Source organism: Entelurus aequoreus, linkage group LG11 (genome assembly GCF_033978785.1).
Source record: "Entelurus aequoreus isolate RoL-2023_Sb linkage group LG11, RoL_Eaeq_v1.1, whole genome shotgun sequence".
In the NCBI taxonomy this organism is placed as follows: domain Eukaryota; kingdom Metazoa; phylum Chordata; class Actinopteri; order Syngnathiformes; family Syngnathidae; genus Entelurus; species Entelurus aequoreus.
Genome location: NC_084741.1, coordinates 15,639,371 through 15,657,232, shown reverse-complemented (window position 1 = coordinate 15,657,232; position 17,862 = coordinate 15,639,371). Strand labels below are relative to the sequence as shown.

Sequence of the window (17,862 nt, the reverse complement as noted above, 5' to 3'; positions counted from 1 at the left end):
TCCAGTCCATAGTGGATCTAACATAATGGTGAGAGTCCAGTCCATAGTGGATCTAACATAATAGTGAGCATTCAGTCCATAGTGGATCTAACATGATAGTGAAAGTCCAGTCCATAGTGGATCTAACATAATAGTGAAAGTCCAGTCCATAGTGCATCTAACATAATAGTGAAAGTCCAGTCCATAGTGGATCTTACATAATAGTGAGAGTCCAGTCCATAGTGGATCTAACATAATATTGTGAGAGTCCATTCCATAGTGGATCTAACATAATAGTGTGAGAGTCCAGTCCATAGTGGATCTAACATATTAGTGTGAGAGTCCAGTCCATAGTGGATCGAACATAATAGTGAGAGTCCAGTCCATAGTGGATCTAACATAATAGTGAAAGTCCAGTCCATAGTGGCTCTAACATAATAGTGAGAGTCCAGTCCATAGTGGATCTAACATAATAGTGAGCATCCAGTCCATAGTGGATCTAACATGATAGTGAAAGTCCAGTCCATAGTGGATCTAACATAATAGTGAAAGTCTAGTCCATAGTGCATCTAACATAACAGTGAAAGTCCAGTCCATAGTGGATCTTACATAATAGTGAGAGTCCAGTCCATAGTGGATCTAACATAATATTGTGAGAGTCCAGTCCATAGTGGATCTAACATAATAGTGTGAGAGTCCAGTCCATAGTGGATCTAACATAATAGTGAGAGTCCAGTCCATAGTGGATCTAACATAATAGTGTGAGAGTCCAGTCCATAGTGGATCTAACATAATAGTGAGAGTCCAGTCCATAGTGGATCTAACATAATAGTGTGAGAGTCCAGTCCATAGTGGATCTAGCATAATAGTGTGAGAGTCCAGTCCATAGTGGATCTAACATAATAGTGTGAGAGTCCAGTCCATAGTGGATCTAACATAATAGTGAGAGTCCAGTCCATAGTGGGGCCAGGAGGAGACCATCCCGAGCGGAGACGGGTCAGCAGAGCAGAGATGTCCCCAACCGATGCACAGGCGAGCGGTCCACCCCGGGTCCCGACTCTGGACAGCCAGCACTTCATCCACGGCCACCAGACCTGTGCGCCCCCTTCCACAAGGGAGAGGGGGGCAGAAAAGTCATATCCAACAATTGCGACGACGACTTTTTACTGTCAACTGAGTTTTGTTTTTTAATGATTTCTGCTGGTGGTATACCTCCGCATTTTTTCAACGGAAAAAATGTGCCTTTGCTCAAAAAAGGTTGAAAAACACTGGTCTACATACCATGTAATGGTGGTTCTTTGGTCAAAATTTTGCATATTATATTTTACAGACCTTCTTCAAGCCGCTTTCTGACAGTCTCTTTAGTAGGCGGGTCCTATTTACGTGCCTCCACTTCGACAGCGTCCTCTCCCCGCCATCTTTGTGGTAGTTTCCAGCACTTCCATTGCGAGTCTCCTCTAACAGATATGCGTTCGAACTGCACGCTACTTTGTGTTAGAAATGGCAACAAGTGGACGCACGTGCATGTACGAGCCAGTCTGCCCCACAACAATGAACTTATTGACTGCAACGCTGGACTCGCGCACAACACCAGTGTTTCCCACACATTTATTTATTTGTGGCGGCCCGCCACGAAAGAATTACGTCTGCCACAAATTTAGAAAAAAAAATAAAAAAAGTTTTATTTTTAATTTTTTGTCCTGTCCAGCTTCTCAGGCAAATCATATAGTTGATGTAGATGCCCATATAGGCTGTTCAGATTTACTTTACAAAAGAGAAGTGTAGGATACTTCTCTTGTTGCCTTATTTGTATTTGACCACTACTGTTTTCTGTTTATTTGTTACTGACTGTGCCTGGACACCTCTGCCTCTGTTTCCCTTTATGTTGCTGGTAAATAATATGGTTGTAGTAGTAGGCTAAAGTTAAATTATTTAGTATGCACTAATTAAAGGGGCAGAGCTTTAAGAGACATTTTAGCTTTTATATTTTATAAGATATATTTTTTGTAAGAACCACAATTAATAAATATATTTCAGTGAATAACTTATTGTTCAAATCTGTATATAAATATGTACATAAAGTGTTTTAATTATATTGTAAAATGGATGGATGGATGGATGGATGGACGTTTAAAACAAAACTGTTATTATTAATTAGTAAGTATACATTTTTTGAGCCTTTTTAGAGAAAATCATATCATTGTAGTAAATTATGCAAATTACTCGATGATGTCATGGTGACCACGCCCATAGCCACGCCCCCACCGCCACAGGTATCTTGGCAGTTTATGGGAAACACTGAACACTTGGGTACATTTATACCATATATGGATAATGTGACCAAACTTTTTGACTCTGGGACTTATTGGGCTTTAAAAAAATGTTTACAAAAATGTAACAATATTTACAGCCTATACAAGTACAAAACCCAAAAGCAGTGAAGTTGTCACGTTGTGTAAATGGTAAATAAAAACAGAATACAATGATTTGCAAATCCTTTTCGACTTATATTCAATTGAATGGACTGCAAAGACAAGGTATTTAATAATAATTTAATTTAATAATAATTTTTTGAAGTCAAGCTAATGATGCGGACACGTTTGTTACTCGATTCTCTCTGAAACGCTATCGCCTTGGAGACTTCGTATGTGTAAGTAATACGCAACTATAATTATTTGATACTTGTTTGTATTGACACATACTGTTGTTCAATTATTATGTATGTCTATCTTGTGTGCTTAGCTGTTGTGTAGCTGCCTATAGCCTACCATGTTTATCTTTTGTAAATGACTTAAATTTAGGAAAAGAGCAACCTTATGTACTTATTGGAGGACATTGAGATGTCCAACTTTGCCCAAGTAAACAAACTGCTTGGATTAGAGCCCGATAGATTGTGTTTTCCTGCTGACTGTTAGACTTCATTCTCCCTTCTAGAGGGCAGAGTCCTCCCAGATTATTTGGTTCTAAGGCTGATCTAAAAGGCGACCAGATTTGAAGTTGAACAATTTATTCTGCAAAATAGGAGTACTGTATTTTCCGGACCATAAAGCGCACCGGATTGCAAGGCGCACTGCCGATGATTGGTGTATTTATCATCTTTTTTCATATATAAAGCACACCGGATTATAGGGCTCGCATTAAAGGAGTCATATTATTCTTATTTTTTTCTAAATGTAAAACACTTCCTTGTGGTCTACATCAGTGGTCCCCAACCACCGGGCCGCACAAGAAATTGTTTGTTTTTTTTGTTGTTTTTTAATTAAATCAACATAAAAAACACAATATATACATTATATATCAATATAGATCAATACAGTCTGCAGGGATACAGTCCGTAAGCACACATGATTGTATTTCTTTATGACAAAATAAAAAAATACCATAAATTAATGTCGAGTTTTGAGGAAAACAAATGATTTATAGTCTGGAAAATACATTAAGTGCAAACAACAGTTCTAGAGAGCAGTCTGTCTAGTGCAGGGGTCACCAACGCGGTGCCCGCGGGCACCAGGTAGCCCGTAAGGACTAGATGAGTAGCCCGCCGGCCTGTTCTAAAAATAGCTCAAATAGCCGCACTTACCAGTGAGCTGCCTCTATTTTTTTAATTTTATGTATTTACTAGCAAGCTGGTCTCGCTTTGCCCGAAATTTTTAATTCTAAGAGAGACAAAACTCAAATAGAATTTGAAAATCCAAGAAAATATTTTAAAGACTTGGTCTTCACTTGTTTAAATAAATTCATTATTTTTTTTACTTTGCTTCTTATAACTTTCAGAAAGACAATTTTAGAGAAAAAATACAACCTTAAAAATGATTTTAGGATTTTTAAACACATATACCTTTTTACCTTTTAAATTCCTTCCTCTTCTTTCCTGACAATTTAAATCAATGTTCAAGTAAATGTATTATTTGTATTGTAAAGAATAATAAATACATTTTGATTTAATTCTTCATTTTAGCTTCTGTTTTTTCGACGAAGAATATTTCTAAAATATTTCTTCAAACTTATTATGATTAAAATTCAAAAAAATTACTCTGGCAAATCTAGAAAATCTGTAGAATCAAATTTAAATCTTATTTCAAAGTCTTTTGAATTTCTTTTAAAATTTTTGTTCTGGAAAATCTAGAAGAAATAATGATTTGTCTTTATTAGAAATATAGCTTGGTCCAATTTGTTATATATTCTAACAAAGTGCAGATTGGATTTTAACCTATTTAAAACATGTCATCAAAATTCTAAAATTAATCTTAATCAGGAAAAATTACTAATGATGTTCCATAAATTCTTTTTTTTAAGTTTTTCTCTTCTTTTTTTCGGTTGAATTTTGAATTTTAAAGAGTTGAAATTGAAGATAAACTGTTTAAAAATTTAATTGAAATTGTTTTCGTGTTTTCTCCTCTTTTAAACCGTTCAATTAAGTGTAAATATCATTAATTATTAATAATAACATAGAGTTAAAGGTAAATTGAGCAAATTGGCTATTTCTGGCAATTTATTTAAGTGTGTATCAAACTGGTAGCCCTTCGCATTATCCAGGACCCAAGAAGTAGCTCTTGGTTTCAAAAAGGTTGGTGACCCCTGGTCTAGTGGCTACCCAGCCTCAGCATGAATGGAAACTGAAACCTAAACTCACCTGAAGAATTGAAACTTAACTTAGGCTCTCTTTAAACCTGCACGTCGTGACACCATGACTAATGGTAAATGTGTGTGTGTGTGTGTGCGTTCATTCATGTCTTCATACAATCAAGGCCAAACTCCTCAGGCATTCAAAGAACTCCAGCTTATTAGTGATTCCCAGAGCCCAAAAAAGGGGGCACAGGTTCGGTGGCCACGGATGAAGCGCTGGCTGTCCAAAGTTGGGACCCGGGGTGGACCGCTCGTCTGTGCATTGGTTGGGGACGTCGCCGCGCTGCTGACCTGTCTCCCCTCGGGATGGTCTCCTGTTGACCCCACTATGGACTGGACTCTCACACTATTATGTTAGATCCACTATGGACTGGACTCTCACTATTATGTTAGATCCACTATGGACTGGACTCTCACTATTATGCTAGATCCACTATGGACTGGACTCTCACAATATTATGTTAGATCCACTATGAACTGGACTCTCACTATTATGTTAGATCCACTATGGACTGGACTCTCACACTATTATGTTAGATCCACTATGGACTGGACTCTCACACTATTATGTTAGATCCACTATGAACTGGACTCTCACTATTATGTTAGATCCACTATGGACTGGACTCTCACACCATTATGTTAGATCCACTATGGACTGGACTCTCACAATATTATGTTAGATCCACTATGGACTGGACTCTCACAATATTATGTTAGATCCACTATGGACTGAACTCTCACACTTTTATGTTAGATCCACTATGGACTGGACTCTCACAATATTATGTTAGATCCACTATGGACTGGACTCTCTCACTATTATGTTAGATCCACTATGGACTGGACTCTCACACTATTATGTTAGATCCACTATGGACTGGACTCTCACACTATTATGTTAGATCCACTATGGACTGGACTCTCACAATATTATGTTAGATCCACTATGGACTGGACTCTCTCACTATTATGTTAGATCCACTATGGACTGGACTCTCACACTATTATGTTAGATCCACTATGGACTGGACTCTCACACTATTATGTTAGATCCACTATGGACTGGACTCTCACACTATTATGTTAGATCCACTATGGACTGGACTCTCACTATTATGTTAGATCCACTATGGACTGGACTCTCACACTATTATGTTAGATCCACTATGGACTGGACTCTCACTATTATGTTAGATCCACTATGGACTGGACTCTCACACTATTATGTTAGATCCACTATGGACTGGACTCTCACAATATTATGTTAGATGCACTATGGACTGGACTCTCACACTATTATGTTAGATCCACTATGGACTGGACTCTCACACTATTATGTTAGATCCACTATGGACTGGACTCTCACTATTATGTTAGATCCACTATGGACTGGACTCTCACACCATTATGTTAGATCCACTATGGACTGGACTCTCACAATATTATGTTAGATCCACTATGGACTGGACTCTCACACTATTATGTTAGATCCACTATGGACTGGACTCTCACAATATTATGTTAGATCCACTATGGACTGGACTCTCACACTATTATGTTAGATCCACTATGGACTGGACTCTCACTATTATGTTAGATCCACTATGGACTGGACTCTCACACTATTATGTTAGATCCACTATGGACTGGACTCTCACACTATTATGTTAGATCCACTATGAACTGGACTCACACTATTATGTTAGATCCACTATGGACTGGACTCTCACACTATTATGTTAGATCCACTATGGACTGGACTCTCACACTATTATGTTAGATCCACTATGGACTGGACTCTCACACTATTATGTTAGATCCACTATGAACTGGACTCTCACTATTATGTTAGATCCACTATGGACTGGACTCTCACACCATTGTTAGATCCACTATGGACTGGACTCTCACAATATTATGTTAGATCCACTATGAACTGGACTCTCACTATTATGTTAGATCCACTATGGACTGGACTCTCACACTATTATGTTAGATCCACTATGGACTGGACTCTCACACTATTATGTTAGATCCACTATGAACTGGACTCTCACTATTATGTTAGATCCACTATGGACTGGACTCTCACTATTATGTTAGATCCACTATGGACTGGACTCTCACACTATTATGCTAGATCCACTATGGACTGGACTCTCACACTATTATGCTAGATCCACTCGACGTCCATTGCAAGGTTTCTCATTGTCCCATTGGGTTGAGTTTTTCCTTGCCCTGATGTGGGATCTGAGCCGAGGGTGGGCAATTGGACACTAAAGGGCCCTTTTTTTTCCAAGGGGTAAAAGGTCACATGACAACAAGGGGTAGATTGCAAATGTCCACCTTCTATTTATACGAGAGTGTTTTGATGTGCGTCACAAGTGTGGAGCGTGATCCCCTCGGTGGGAGGGGGGATGGGTCTCAGGCCACGCCCCTCGGCCAGCGGCGTTATATAAAGGATTGTTTGCCGCACATTCCTTTTCTTCACTTTTGTGCTTCCGCCGAGACAACAGAGCCGAGGTAAGTGCGTGCGTGTGTGTGTGTGTGTGTGTGTGTGTGTGTGTGTGTGTGTGTGTGTGTGTGTGTGTGTGTGTGTGTGTGTGTGTGTGTGTGTGTGTGTGTGTGTGTGTGTGTGTGTGTGTGTGTGTGTGTGTGTGTGTGTGTGTGTGTGTGTGCTGGCTTGTTACAATGCAGTGTCTTTAAAAGCATGGCCATAAACCACCTGGAAGAATGAAGTAGTTACTTGTGAGTGTGCAGAACCTTCAGGAAATGAAACGCTCAAAGCTTATTGCGTAAGACCGTTGGGGTTATTTTTAGTACGTGCAGTTTATATTCGGAGCCCGCTGTTTACTGAGGGCCCACCATATCTTCTCTTCTCACATTTCTCGACTGTCACATAAGCGCGATGCCTCCAGCACTGGAAGGCGTATTAGTGAAATGCACTCAATATGAAGACGGGACATACCTCCCGTTTGCAAACATGTACTCCCGTCTTTTTGTCGCCTCCGCAACTGAAAAAGTCCGCCTTGACTCCCTCGCCCGCAGATGCCCCAGTTTGAGAAGAAGACGGTGCACATGAGAGACCCGGAGAGGGTGGAGCAGATCATCTGCGGCCTCATCAAGGGAGGAGCCTCCAAACTTCAGGTAGGGTTCAACGTCGCCGCCCGGTGGTTGTGAAGTGTAAGTGCGCTGCGAGGTTTTTTTTTTGTCCCCGACAAGATGTGCGCTCCCTCCACACTTTGTGAAGAAAAGTAAGGAAGGGAAATGTTCTGAGGAAGGGTTTGGAGGGGGAGGAGCGAGCGGACGTAGCATAAAGCATGGAGGTTAAGACTTAGACTTAGACTAAGACAAACTTTAGTGATCCACAAGGGAAATTGTTCCACACAGTAGCTCAGTTACGATGATGGAAAGTGTAAGGATGGAAAGGACAATGCAGGTATAAATAGTTTAAATATATAGATATAAAATATAACATATATACTAGGGGTGTGGGAAAAAATCAATTCGAATCGTGATTCTCACGTGCGATTCAGAATCTATTCTCATTTTTAAAAAATCTATTTTTATTTATTTATTTTTTAATATGTATATATATCAGTGTTTCCCATAAACTGCCAACATACCTGTGGCGGTGGGGGCGTGGCTATGGGTGTGGTCACCATGACATCATCGAGTAATTTGCATAATTTACTACAATGATATGATTTTCTCTAAAAGGGCTCAATAAATGTATACTTACTAATTAATAATAACAGTTTTGTTTTAAACGTCCATCCATCCATTTTACAATATAATTACAACACTTTATGTACATATTTATATACAGATTTGAACAATAAGTTATTCACTGAAATATATTTATTAATCGTGGTTCTTACAAAAAATATATCTTATAAAATATAAAAGCTAAAATGTCTCTTAAAGCTCTGCCCCTTTAATTAGTGCATACAAAATAATTTAACTTTAGCCTACTATACAACCATATTATTTACCAGCAACATAAAGTGAAACAGAGGCAGAGGTGTCCTGCCACAGTCAGTAACAAATAAACAGAAAACAGTAGTGGTCAAATACAAATAAGGCAACAAGAGAAGTAACCTACACTTCTCTTTTATAAAGTAAATCTGAACAGCCTATATGGGCATCTACATCAACTATATGATTTGCCTGAGAAGCTGGACAGGACAAAAAAAAAAAAAAAAAGTTTTATTTTTTATTTGTGGCGGACGTAATTCTTTCGTGGCAGGCCGCCACAATTAAATTAATGTGTGGGAAACACTGTATATATATATTTTTTATTTTTTTTATTTTTGTTTTAATTAATCAATCCAACAAAACAATACACAGCGATACCATAACAATGCAATCCAATTCCAAAACCAAACCCGACCCAGCAACATTTAGAACGGCAATAAACAGAGCAATTGAGAGGAGACACAAACACGACACAGAAAAAACCAAAAGTAGTGAAACAAAAATGAATATTATCAACAACAGTATCAATATTAGTTACAATTTCAACATAGCAGTGATTAAAAATCCCTCATTGACATTATCATCAGACATTTATAAAAAAAAGAACAATAGTGTCACAGTGGCTTACACTTGCATCGCATCTCATCAGCTTGACAACACACTGTGTCCAATATTTTCACAAAGATAAAATAAGTCATATTTTTGGTTCATTTAATAGTCAAAACAAATGTACATAATTGCAATCAGTTGATAAAACATTGTCCTTTACAATTATAAAAGCTTTTTACAAACATCTACTACTCTGCTTGCATGTCAGCAGACTGGGGTAGATCCTGCTGAAATCTATGTTTTGAATGAATAGAGAATCCTTTTGAATCGGGGAAAAAATCGTTTTTGAATCGAGAATCGTGTTGAATTGAAAAAAAAAAATCGATTTTGAATCGAATCGTGACCCCAAGAATCAATATTGAATCAAATTGTTGGACTCCCAAAGATTCACAGTCCTATGAATCAACATTGCAACTTTTTCTAAATTACATTTACCCTTTAAGCTTTTTTATTTCACTTTTGTTATGTTTTTGTTTATTTTAATAGTATTTTTAGAATGTGCCGTGGGCCTTTAAAACATTAGCTGTGGTCAAATTTTGACCACGACTGTACTCGACATGCTAAACTGTTAGCATCTTAGCTCCTCACGCCGGCGTGACCAACGGTGTGGTTTCATTTCGCAGATCATCACCGACTTCGACATGACCTTGAGCAAGTTTGCCGTCAACGGCAAGCGCTGTCCGTCGTGCCACAGTGAGCCAACGCAACTTCCAACGCTCAATTCCCCATGTGGTTCCATGCCTTTGGATCAATGTGTGTGTGTGTGTGTGTTTACACTGCGCAGACATCATCGACAACTGCAGTCTGGTGACAGAAGACTGCAGACAGAAGCTGCTGCAGCTGAAGAACAAATATTACCCCATCGAGATCGACCCTCAGCTCACCATGGAGGAGAAATACCCCTTCATGGTGGAATGGTGAGCAGCGTCTTTGCTCGCCTTCCGCCTCCCAATTAAACACACGCTTGTGTGTGTGTGTGTGTGTGTGTGTGTGTGTGTGTGTGTGTGTGTGTGTGTGTGTGTGTGTGCGTACTTAATGGGGACATTGCTCTGTTTACACCAGGGGTGTCAAACTCAAACACAGAGTGGGCCAAAATTTTAAACTGAACAAAGCCGCGGGCCAAGGTTGAACAAATTAACCTTTTAATAGGGACCCAAACAAGTTTTGCATTGAATATTGAACAAGCAAGGCTTATATAACTTTATAGTGACATGCAAAATCGAGTTTCTAATAATAATTCTAAAATATCAATGGCATATCAAATACAATTTAAATTAAAGCTGCAAGCAGCGTTGGTCGGGCCCACATATTTGGCAGGTGCTAGTTGCTGAAGGATGTTAATCTATGAAATGTAGGTCTAAGTGAGACCTACATAGAGGTTTTTGTTTCATGTCTCTAAGACATTCCTACCGGAAGTTACAGGCAGTTCTGTCTGTGTTTTCCTCCGAGGAGCAGTTTTGTCTGTTTTATTCCTAGGGGGCGCTAGAGCGCAATTTTGAGTTTTGGGGTTTGTTTTTTTATTAGATCGCAATTTCCGCCATTCCTGATGTGTGTAAAAAGTTTGGGAAATTTTGAAGTATTTTAAAGGGGTCAATTTACAGCTCAAAGAGGCAAAAATTAGTGTTTTTATGAAACTTTTGTTTTGAAGAGTGATTGCCAACTTCCTGTTGATTTTTGCTGAAGGATGTCAGTGTATGAAATCTAGCTGTAAGTCAGATCTACATAGAGGTTTTTGTTTCATGTCTTTACGATATTCGTACTAGGAGTTAGAGGAAGTTGTGTCTGTGTTTTTTTCCTAGGTGCTGCGGCACAGTGGTTGTTTTCTTTGAAGGCTCGTAAAATCACAGCAGCGGAGCAGCATCAGTGCAGTGGTTCTTTGAAGGCTCGTAAAATCAAAACCGTAGCACTTATCAAAACTCTTTGGTCAACTTTTAATCAGAAGGGTTCAATCTCTCTCCTGTAGTAGTTTGAAGCCGAAACGACAAACGCGCTCAGAGGAGATAATGTTTGATGTTTGGTTACCGCTTTTTACAAAAATTTAGTTTTGAAGGGGAGATTGCAAACTTCCTGTTGATTTTTGCTGAAAGATGTCAAAGAATGAAATGTAGGTCTAGGTGAGACCTACATAGAGGTTTCATGTCTCTAAGACGTTCCTACTGGAAGTTACAAGCAGTTTTGTCTGTGTTTTCCTCTGAGGAGCAGTTTTGTCTCTTGTTTTATTAAAAAATTGCGCGAGAGCGCAATTTTTGGGGTTCGTTTTTTTTATTAGATCGCAATTTCCACCAGTCCTGATGTGTGTGAAAAGTTTGGTGAGTTTTGAAGTATTTTAAGGGGGTCAAATTACAGCTCAAAGAGGCAAAAATGAGTGTTTTAAGTACATTTTTGTCTTAAAGGGGAAATTGCTAACTTCCTGTTGGTTTTTGTCCGAGGATGTCAAATTATGAAAATCTAAGTGAAACCTACATAGAGGTTTTGGTTTCATGTCTCTACGACATTCGTACTGAGAGTTACAGGCAGTTTTCTTCCTAGGGGGCGCTAGAGCGCAATTTTGAGTTTTGGGGTTTGGTTTTTTGACTAAAGAGTTTTGTTAGCGTTTTTTTATGTGTGTGTCAAATTTGGTGAGTTTTGAAGCATGTTAAGGGGGTCAAAGTAGTGCGCAAAGCTGCAGAAAAATAATAATAAAACCTTACAATAACAATAGGTTCCTTTCGTCCCATTGCAAAAGGACTCCCTTTGGGATTCCTTTGACAATGGTCCGTGCGGACCCTAATTAAAGCTGCAAGCAGCGATGGACGGGACCGACTTTGAGGGCTCATAAAATCCAAACCGGAGCAGTAATTAAAACTCTTTCATCAACTTTTAATCAGAAGGGTTAAATCTCTCTCCTGTGCTAATTTGAAGCCGACACGACAAACGCGCTCAGAGGAGATAATGTTTGAAAAAAGGTGACTGTTTTTACTCAACTTTTGTTTTGAAGGGGAAATTGCAAACTTCCTGTTGATTTTTGCTGGGTGTTGTGTATGAAATATAGGTCTAAGTGAGACCTACATAGAGGTTTTTGTTTCATGTCTCTACGACATTCCTACTGGGAGTTACAGGCAGTTTTGTCTGTGTTTTCTTCCTAGGGAATCAATCAATCAATCAATCCATCAATCATTCAAGCCTTGAAGTAGCAAGAGAAAGTGCATGAATAAAACGACGTTAATTATTGCTCAGTTTGCTACACTGATTTGCTTTAACACTGAATATGGAACAAGCAACTTTTATATAACTTAATAGTGCAAAATCAACTTTCATAAAGCAAACGAAAAAACATCAACGGTATATTAAATAAAATGTAAATAAAAACTAGAATGCCTCTTTTCTATTTGCAGCCCTCTGAGGTAAATATCAACATTAACTTTTTCCACAGGCTAATAAATTTGAAAATAAAATAACAATGAATAAATCAACCATTCAAGCCTTTTTACTGCTCAGTTTGCAACACACTGATCTAATCTGATGTGCCCAAGCCAGATACCTGGGGGATGTTTTTTGTTTTTTTTTTGTCATAAAAAAGTACAATCATGTGTGCTTACGGACTGTATCCTTGCAGACTATATTGATATATAATGTAGGAACCAAAAATATGAATAACAAAGAAACAACCCTTTTGTGTGAATGAGTGTGAATGGGGGAGGGAGGTTTTTTGGGTTGGTGCACTAATTGTAAGTGTATCTCGTGTTTTTTATGTTGATTTAATAAAAAGTAAAAAAAAATTTTTTTTTAATATATATATTTTTTTAATTTCTTGTGCGGCCCGGTACCAATCGATACACGGACCGGTATCGGGCCGCGGCCTGGTGGTTGGGGACCCCTGCTTTAGGAGACCTGTTTTTTTGTCCCCCATACCGTCAGAAGCAGGGGTCCCCAACCACCGGGCCGACCGATTGGTACCGGGCCGCACAAGAAATTTAAAAAAAAAAAAAGATTTTATTTTTTATTTTTTTAATATAGATCAATACAGTCTGCAGGGATACAGTCCGTAAGCACACATGATTGTATTTCTTTATGGAAAAAAAATAATAATACATTTTTTTTTTTTTTTTTTTAAATTAAACAACCCCTCCTCCCCCGGTCCGTGGGACAAATTTTCAAGCGTTGACCGGTCCGCAGGGTTCGGGGTGGTATATATATATATATATATATATATATATATATATATATATATATATATATATATATATATATATATATATATATATATATATATATATATATATATATATATATGTATATATTTATATATTTTTTTTATTTTTTTTTTCCATAAAGAAATACAATCGTGTGCTTACGGACTGTATCCCTGCAGACTGTATTGATCTATATTGATATATAATGTATATATTGTGTTTTTTATGTTGATTTAATAAAAAATAAAAAAAATTGTATTTTATTTATTTTTTTCTTGTGCGGCCCGGTACCAATCGGTAGGGGACCACTGCCCAAAAGGGAAACCTTTTTAAATGATAGTCAGATCCATTCTAAAGATGCCTAAGTGATTTTTAAGCTTTGGCCTACAAAACATGTTTACTGAAAAGTAAACATGTTTAACATCTAATTTGAACTTATTTTTTTAAATGGCCCTCAGTAGTCACGTACAAATGTGTGTAAATTATGCCAAATTATTTAAATTTGGTCCCCATGGACCATATGAACTCTTTTTCCCCAGAGTCCCCAGTAAGAATGATCAGCACATTACTTCATCAATCCAGAAATTTAAAGACGTGCATGAGCTAACTGGCCAGTGGACATTTTACACCATTTTTTTATGCCTCCACAACCTGTAGAAAGGCTGGTCCTCACAAGTCATGATCAAAAACTTGGTCCCCATTGCAAACGATAACCTGTGTGTGTGTGTGTGTGTGTGTGTGTGTGTGTGTGTGTGTGTGTGTGTGTGTGTGTGTGTGTGTGTGTGTGTGTGTGTGTGTGTGTGTGTGTGTGTGTGTGTGTGTGTGTGTGTGTGTGTGTGTGTGTGTGTGTGTGTGTGTGTGTGTGTGTGTGTGTGTGTGTGTGTGTGTGCAGGTATTTCAAGTCACACACACTTCTGGTGGAGCAAAGGCTGGAGAAGGACAAACTCTCACAGGTGGTGAGAGATTCAGACGCCGCACTCAGGTACATGTCCACCTGTGTCCAAGTCTCCTTTTAACACACGGACGTAGGGCATACTTGCCAACGCTCCCGATTTTCCCGGTAGACTCTCGAATTTCAGTGCCCCTCCCGAAAATCTCCCGGGACAACCATTCTCCCGAATTTCTCCCGATTTCCACCCGGCCAACAATATTGGGGGCGTCCTCTACAACCTGTCGTCACGTTGGCTTTTCCTCCATTCAAACAGCGTGCCGGCCCAGTCACATAATTCATGCGGTTTTTCCACATACGTGAGTGACTGCAAGGCATATTTGGTCAACAGCCATACAGGTCACACTGAGGGTGACCGCATAAACAACTTTAACACTGTTACAAATATGCACCACACTGTGAACCCACACCAAACAAGAATGACAAACACATTTCGGGAGAACATCCGCACCGTAACACAACAGAACCCAGAATCCCTTGCAGCACTAACTCTTCCGGGTTGCTACAATATACACCCCCGCTATCACCAAACCCTGCCCAACTCAACCCCAACCCAACCCCCCCACCCCAGACTTTTACTGTAAAATATGTTATTTTATTATTGTTATTTTTACAACATATTATTGTAAATAGAAATACTGTACCACTGTTTAATTTTATTTTGGCAACTCAGCTGCCAGTTTTTTACCAAGATAAAATGTGGTACCATAAAAACATCAACCATGGATTTAAAAAATAAATAAATAAAACTGACAGCTCAGTCGTCAGAATTTTACTGTAAAAAAAACAAAAATCAGTCCGGTTTTTTTTTCAACTTACAGTAAAATGCTGTAAAAAAAATTTTTTACAGTAAAATCTATTAGTCATTTTTATAGTGTACAATTTGATGGATAACTTGCTTCGAAACCATAAATTAAGCAGATATTTAAGTATTTATTTGAATCTTGACCAACAAAGTTAGATAGTATAATATTTGTTGTAATATTGGACACTATTTTTTTTCCCCCTGTCAAACTAGAAAAAAACCTAATAACTTTAGTAAGAAAATAAGAAAGTAAAGAAAGAAAATATAAGGTATTTTACTGACACATATTATTTCCAGGCTTTTGCGGGCCATGTCAAAGGACGTGGAGGGCCAGATCTGGCCCGCGGGCCTTGAGTTTGACACCTGTGCACTAGACACAGTTGCCATTTGTTATAACTTCCAGTGTTTCTCATAAACTGCCAAGATACCTGTGGCGGTGGGGGCGTGGCTATGGGCGTGGTCACCATGACATCATTAAGTAATTTGCATAATTTACTACAATGATATGATTTTTTCTAAAAAGGCTCAAAAAATGTATACTTACTAATTAATAATAACGGTTTTGTTTTAAACGTCCATCCATCCATTTTACAATATAATTACAACACTTTATGTACATATTTATATACAGATTTGAACAATAAGTTATTCACTGAAATGTATTTATTAATTGTGGTTCTTACAAAAAATATATCTTATAAAAATATAAAAGCTAAAATGTCTCTTAAAGCTCTGCCCCTTTAATTAGTGCATACTAAATAATTTAACTTTAGCCTACTACTACAACCATATTATTTACCAGCAACATAAAGTGAAACAGAGGCAGAGGTGTCCTGCCACAGTCAGTAACAAATAAACAGAAAACAGTAGTGGTGGTAGATAGACACAAAGCTTCATCAAACATCTGATCCACTGAACAAAGAGCTCCAAAAATCTTGATCCTACACTTCTCTTTTGTAAAGTAAATCTGAACAGCCGATATGGGCATCTACATCAACTATATGATTTGCCTGAGAAGCTGGACAGGACAAAAATAAATAAAAATTTTTTTTTTTTTTTTTAAACAACAATTTTTTTCTGGCGGCCTTATATTTCGTGGCGGGCCGCCACAAATAAATGAATGTGTGGGAAACACTGACTTTGGGACATGATACAATGCACATTAAAGGCCTACTGAAATGAATTTTTTTTATTTAAACGGGGATAGCAGATCTATTCTATGTGTCATACTTGATCATTTCGCGATATTGCCATATTTTTGCTGAAAGGATTTAGTATAGAACAACGACGATAAAGATTGCAACTTTTGGTATCTGATAAAAAAAGGCTTGCCCCTACCGGAAGTAGCGTGACGTAGTCAATTGAACATATACCGTATTTCCTTGAATAGCCGCAGGGGCGCTAATTAATTTAAAACCTCTTCTCACTCCTGCGGTTACCAAAACCATGCGGAATGAGCAAGCATGCTCTAATTATTTTAAAACCTCTTCTCACTCCGGCGCATACCTTATCATTAAAAACACATTTAATAAAAAAAACGTTATTATGATCTTACCTTTACTTGTAGATGGGTCCATGTGCAGCTGCTTCTGATCAAAGGCAGTCTTTCTCATCTTTCTTCAATTTTAAAAGTCTCTGGAGATATTCCTTTAATTATTACCTCCTGCTTCGATTGAAAGTCCAGTTTAGAAAACGGTTTTATTTTAGATATGTAATCCTCCATGTTAAAAGTGCAAGCAAACAATTGCTGCATGCTTGCTGCTTGTTGTCTTCTTCTGCAGTACCTGTCTCCTGCAGTACTGGTAGTCGCAAGAAGGATCACTAGCGCCCTCTACCTCCTGGAGGCGGGAGTCATTTAATGACTCATATTTGACCCGGCGGAAGTGCCAAGCATGCGCTAATTATTTTGCGAAACGAGTTTGACCCGGCTGTAATTCTAGGCAGGCGAATACTATATTCCCGGCGCCAATTAAAGGAAATACGGTACGCAAAGTTCCCTATTGTTTACAATGATGGCCGCATGAAGTGAGAGAGATTCGGACCGAGAAAGCGACAATTTCCCCATTAATTTGAGCGAGGATGAAAGATTTGTGGATGAGTAAAGTGCAAGTGAAGGACTAGTGGGGAGTTGAAGCTATTCAGATAGGGAAGATGCTGTGAGAGCCGGGGGTGACCTGATATTCAGCTGGGAATGACTACAACAGTAAATAAACACAAGACATATATATACTCTATTAGCCACAACACAACCAGGCTTATATTTAATATGCCACAAATTAATCCTGCATAAAAACACCTGCGTGTTTGTTACGCTAGCTCCTAGCTCCTCTGCTAGCTCCTAGCTCCATAGAACACGCCAATACAATTCAAACACCTGATCAACACACACAATCACTCAGCCCAAAAGACCGTTCACCTAACCCAAGGTTCATAAAGCTTATATATTTTTAAAAAGTTACCTACATACGCAAAAAAAAGTTGCGCACATACGGTCAAGCGATCAAATGTTTAGAAGCCAAAGCTGCATACTCACAGTAGCACGTCTGCGTCTTTGTCATCCAAATCAAAGTAATCCTGGTAAGAGTCTGTGTTGTCCCAGTTCTCTACAGGCGTCTGTGTATCGAAGTCAAAAGTCCTCCTGGTTAGAGTCTCTGTTATCCGAGTTCTTCCATCTTGACTGCATCTTTCGGGAATGTAAACAAAGAAGCGCCGGCTGTGTACTGTTGTTGCTGACTACGTTC

General features: G+C 38.4%; 1 protein-coding gene across 2 annotated transcripts in view; it reads left to right on the top strand.

Annotated features, from left to right (window-relative positions):
• The window catches only part of nt5c3a (5'-nucleotidase, cytosolic IIIA), a 50,921-nt gene that overhangs the window by 19,932 nt on the left and 13,127 nt on the right, over positions 1 to 17,862 (top strand). The window contains exons 1-5 of one of the 2 annotated variants that reach the window (XM_062062608.1): positions 7,089 to 7,131; positions 7,657 to 7,755; positions 9,819 to 9,888; positions 9,980 to 10,112; positions 14,260 to 14,349. In XM_062062608.1, coding sequence (XP_061918592.1) covers positions 7,657 to 7,755; positions 9,819 to 9,888; positions 9,980 to 10,112; positions 14,260 to 14,349 — 392 coding nt within the window. In that variant the 5' untranslated portion in view covers positions 7,089 to 7,131. Of the gene's footprint in view, positions 1 to 7,088; positions 7,132 to 7,656; positions 7,756 to 9,818; positions 9,889 to 9,979; positions 10,113 to 14,259; positions 14,350 to 17,862 lie in introns of those variants that run through there. The other variant, XM_062062607.1, reaches the window with a different exon arrangement.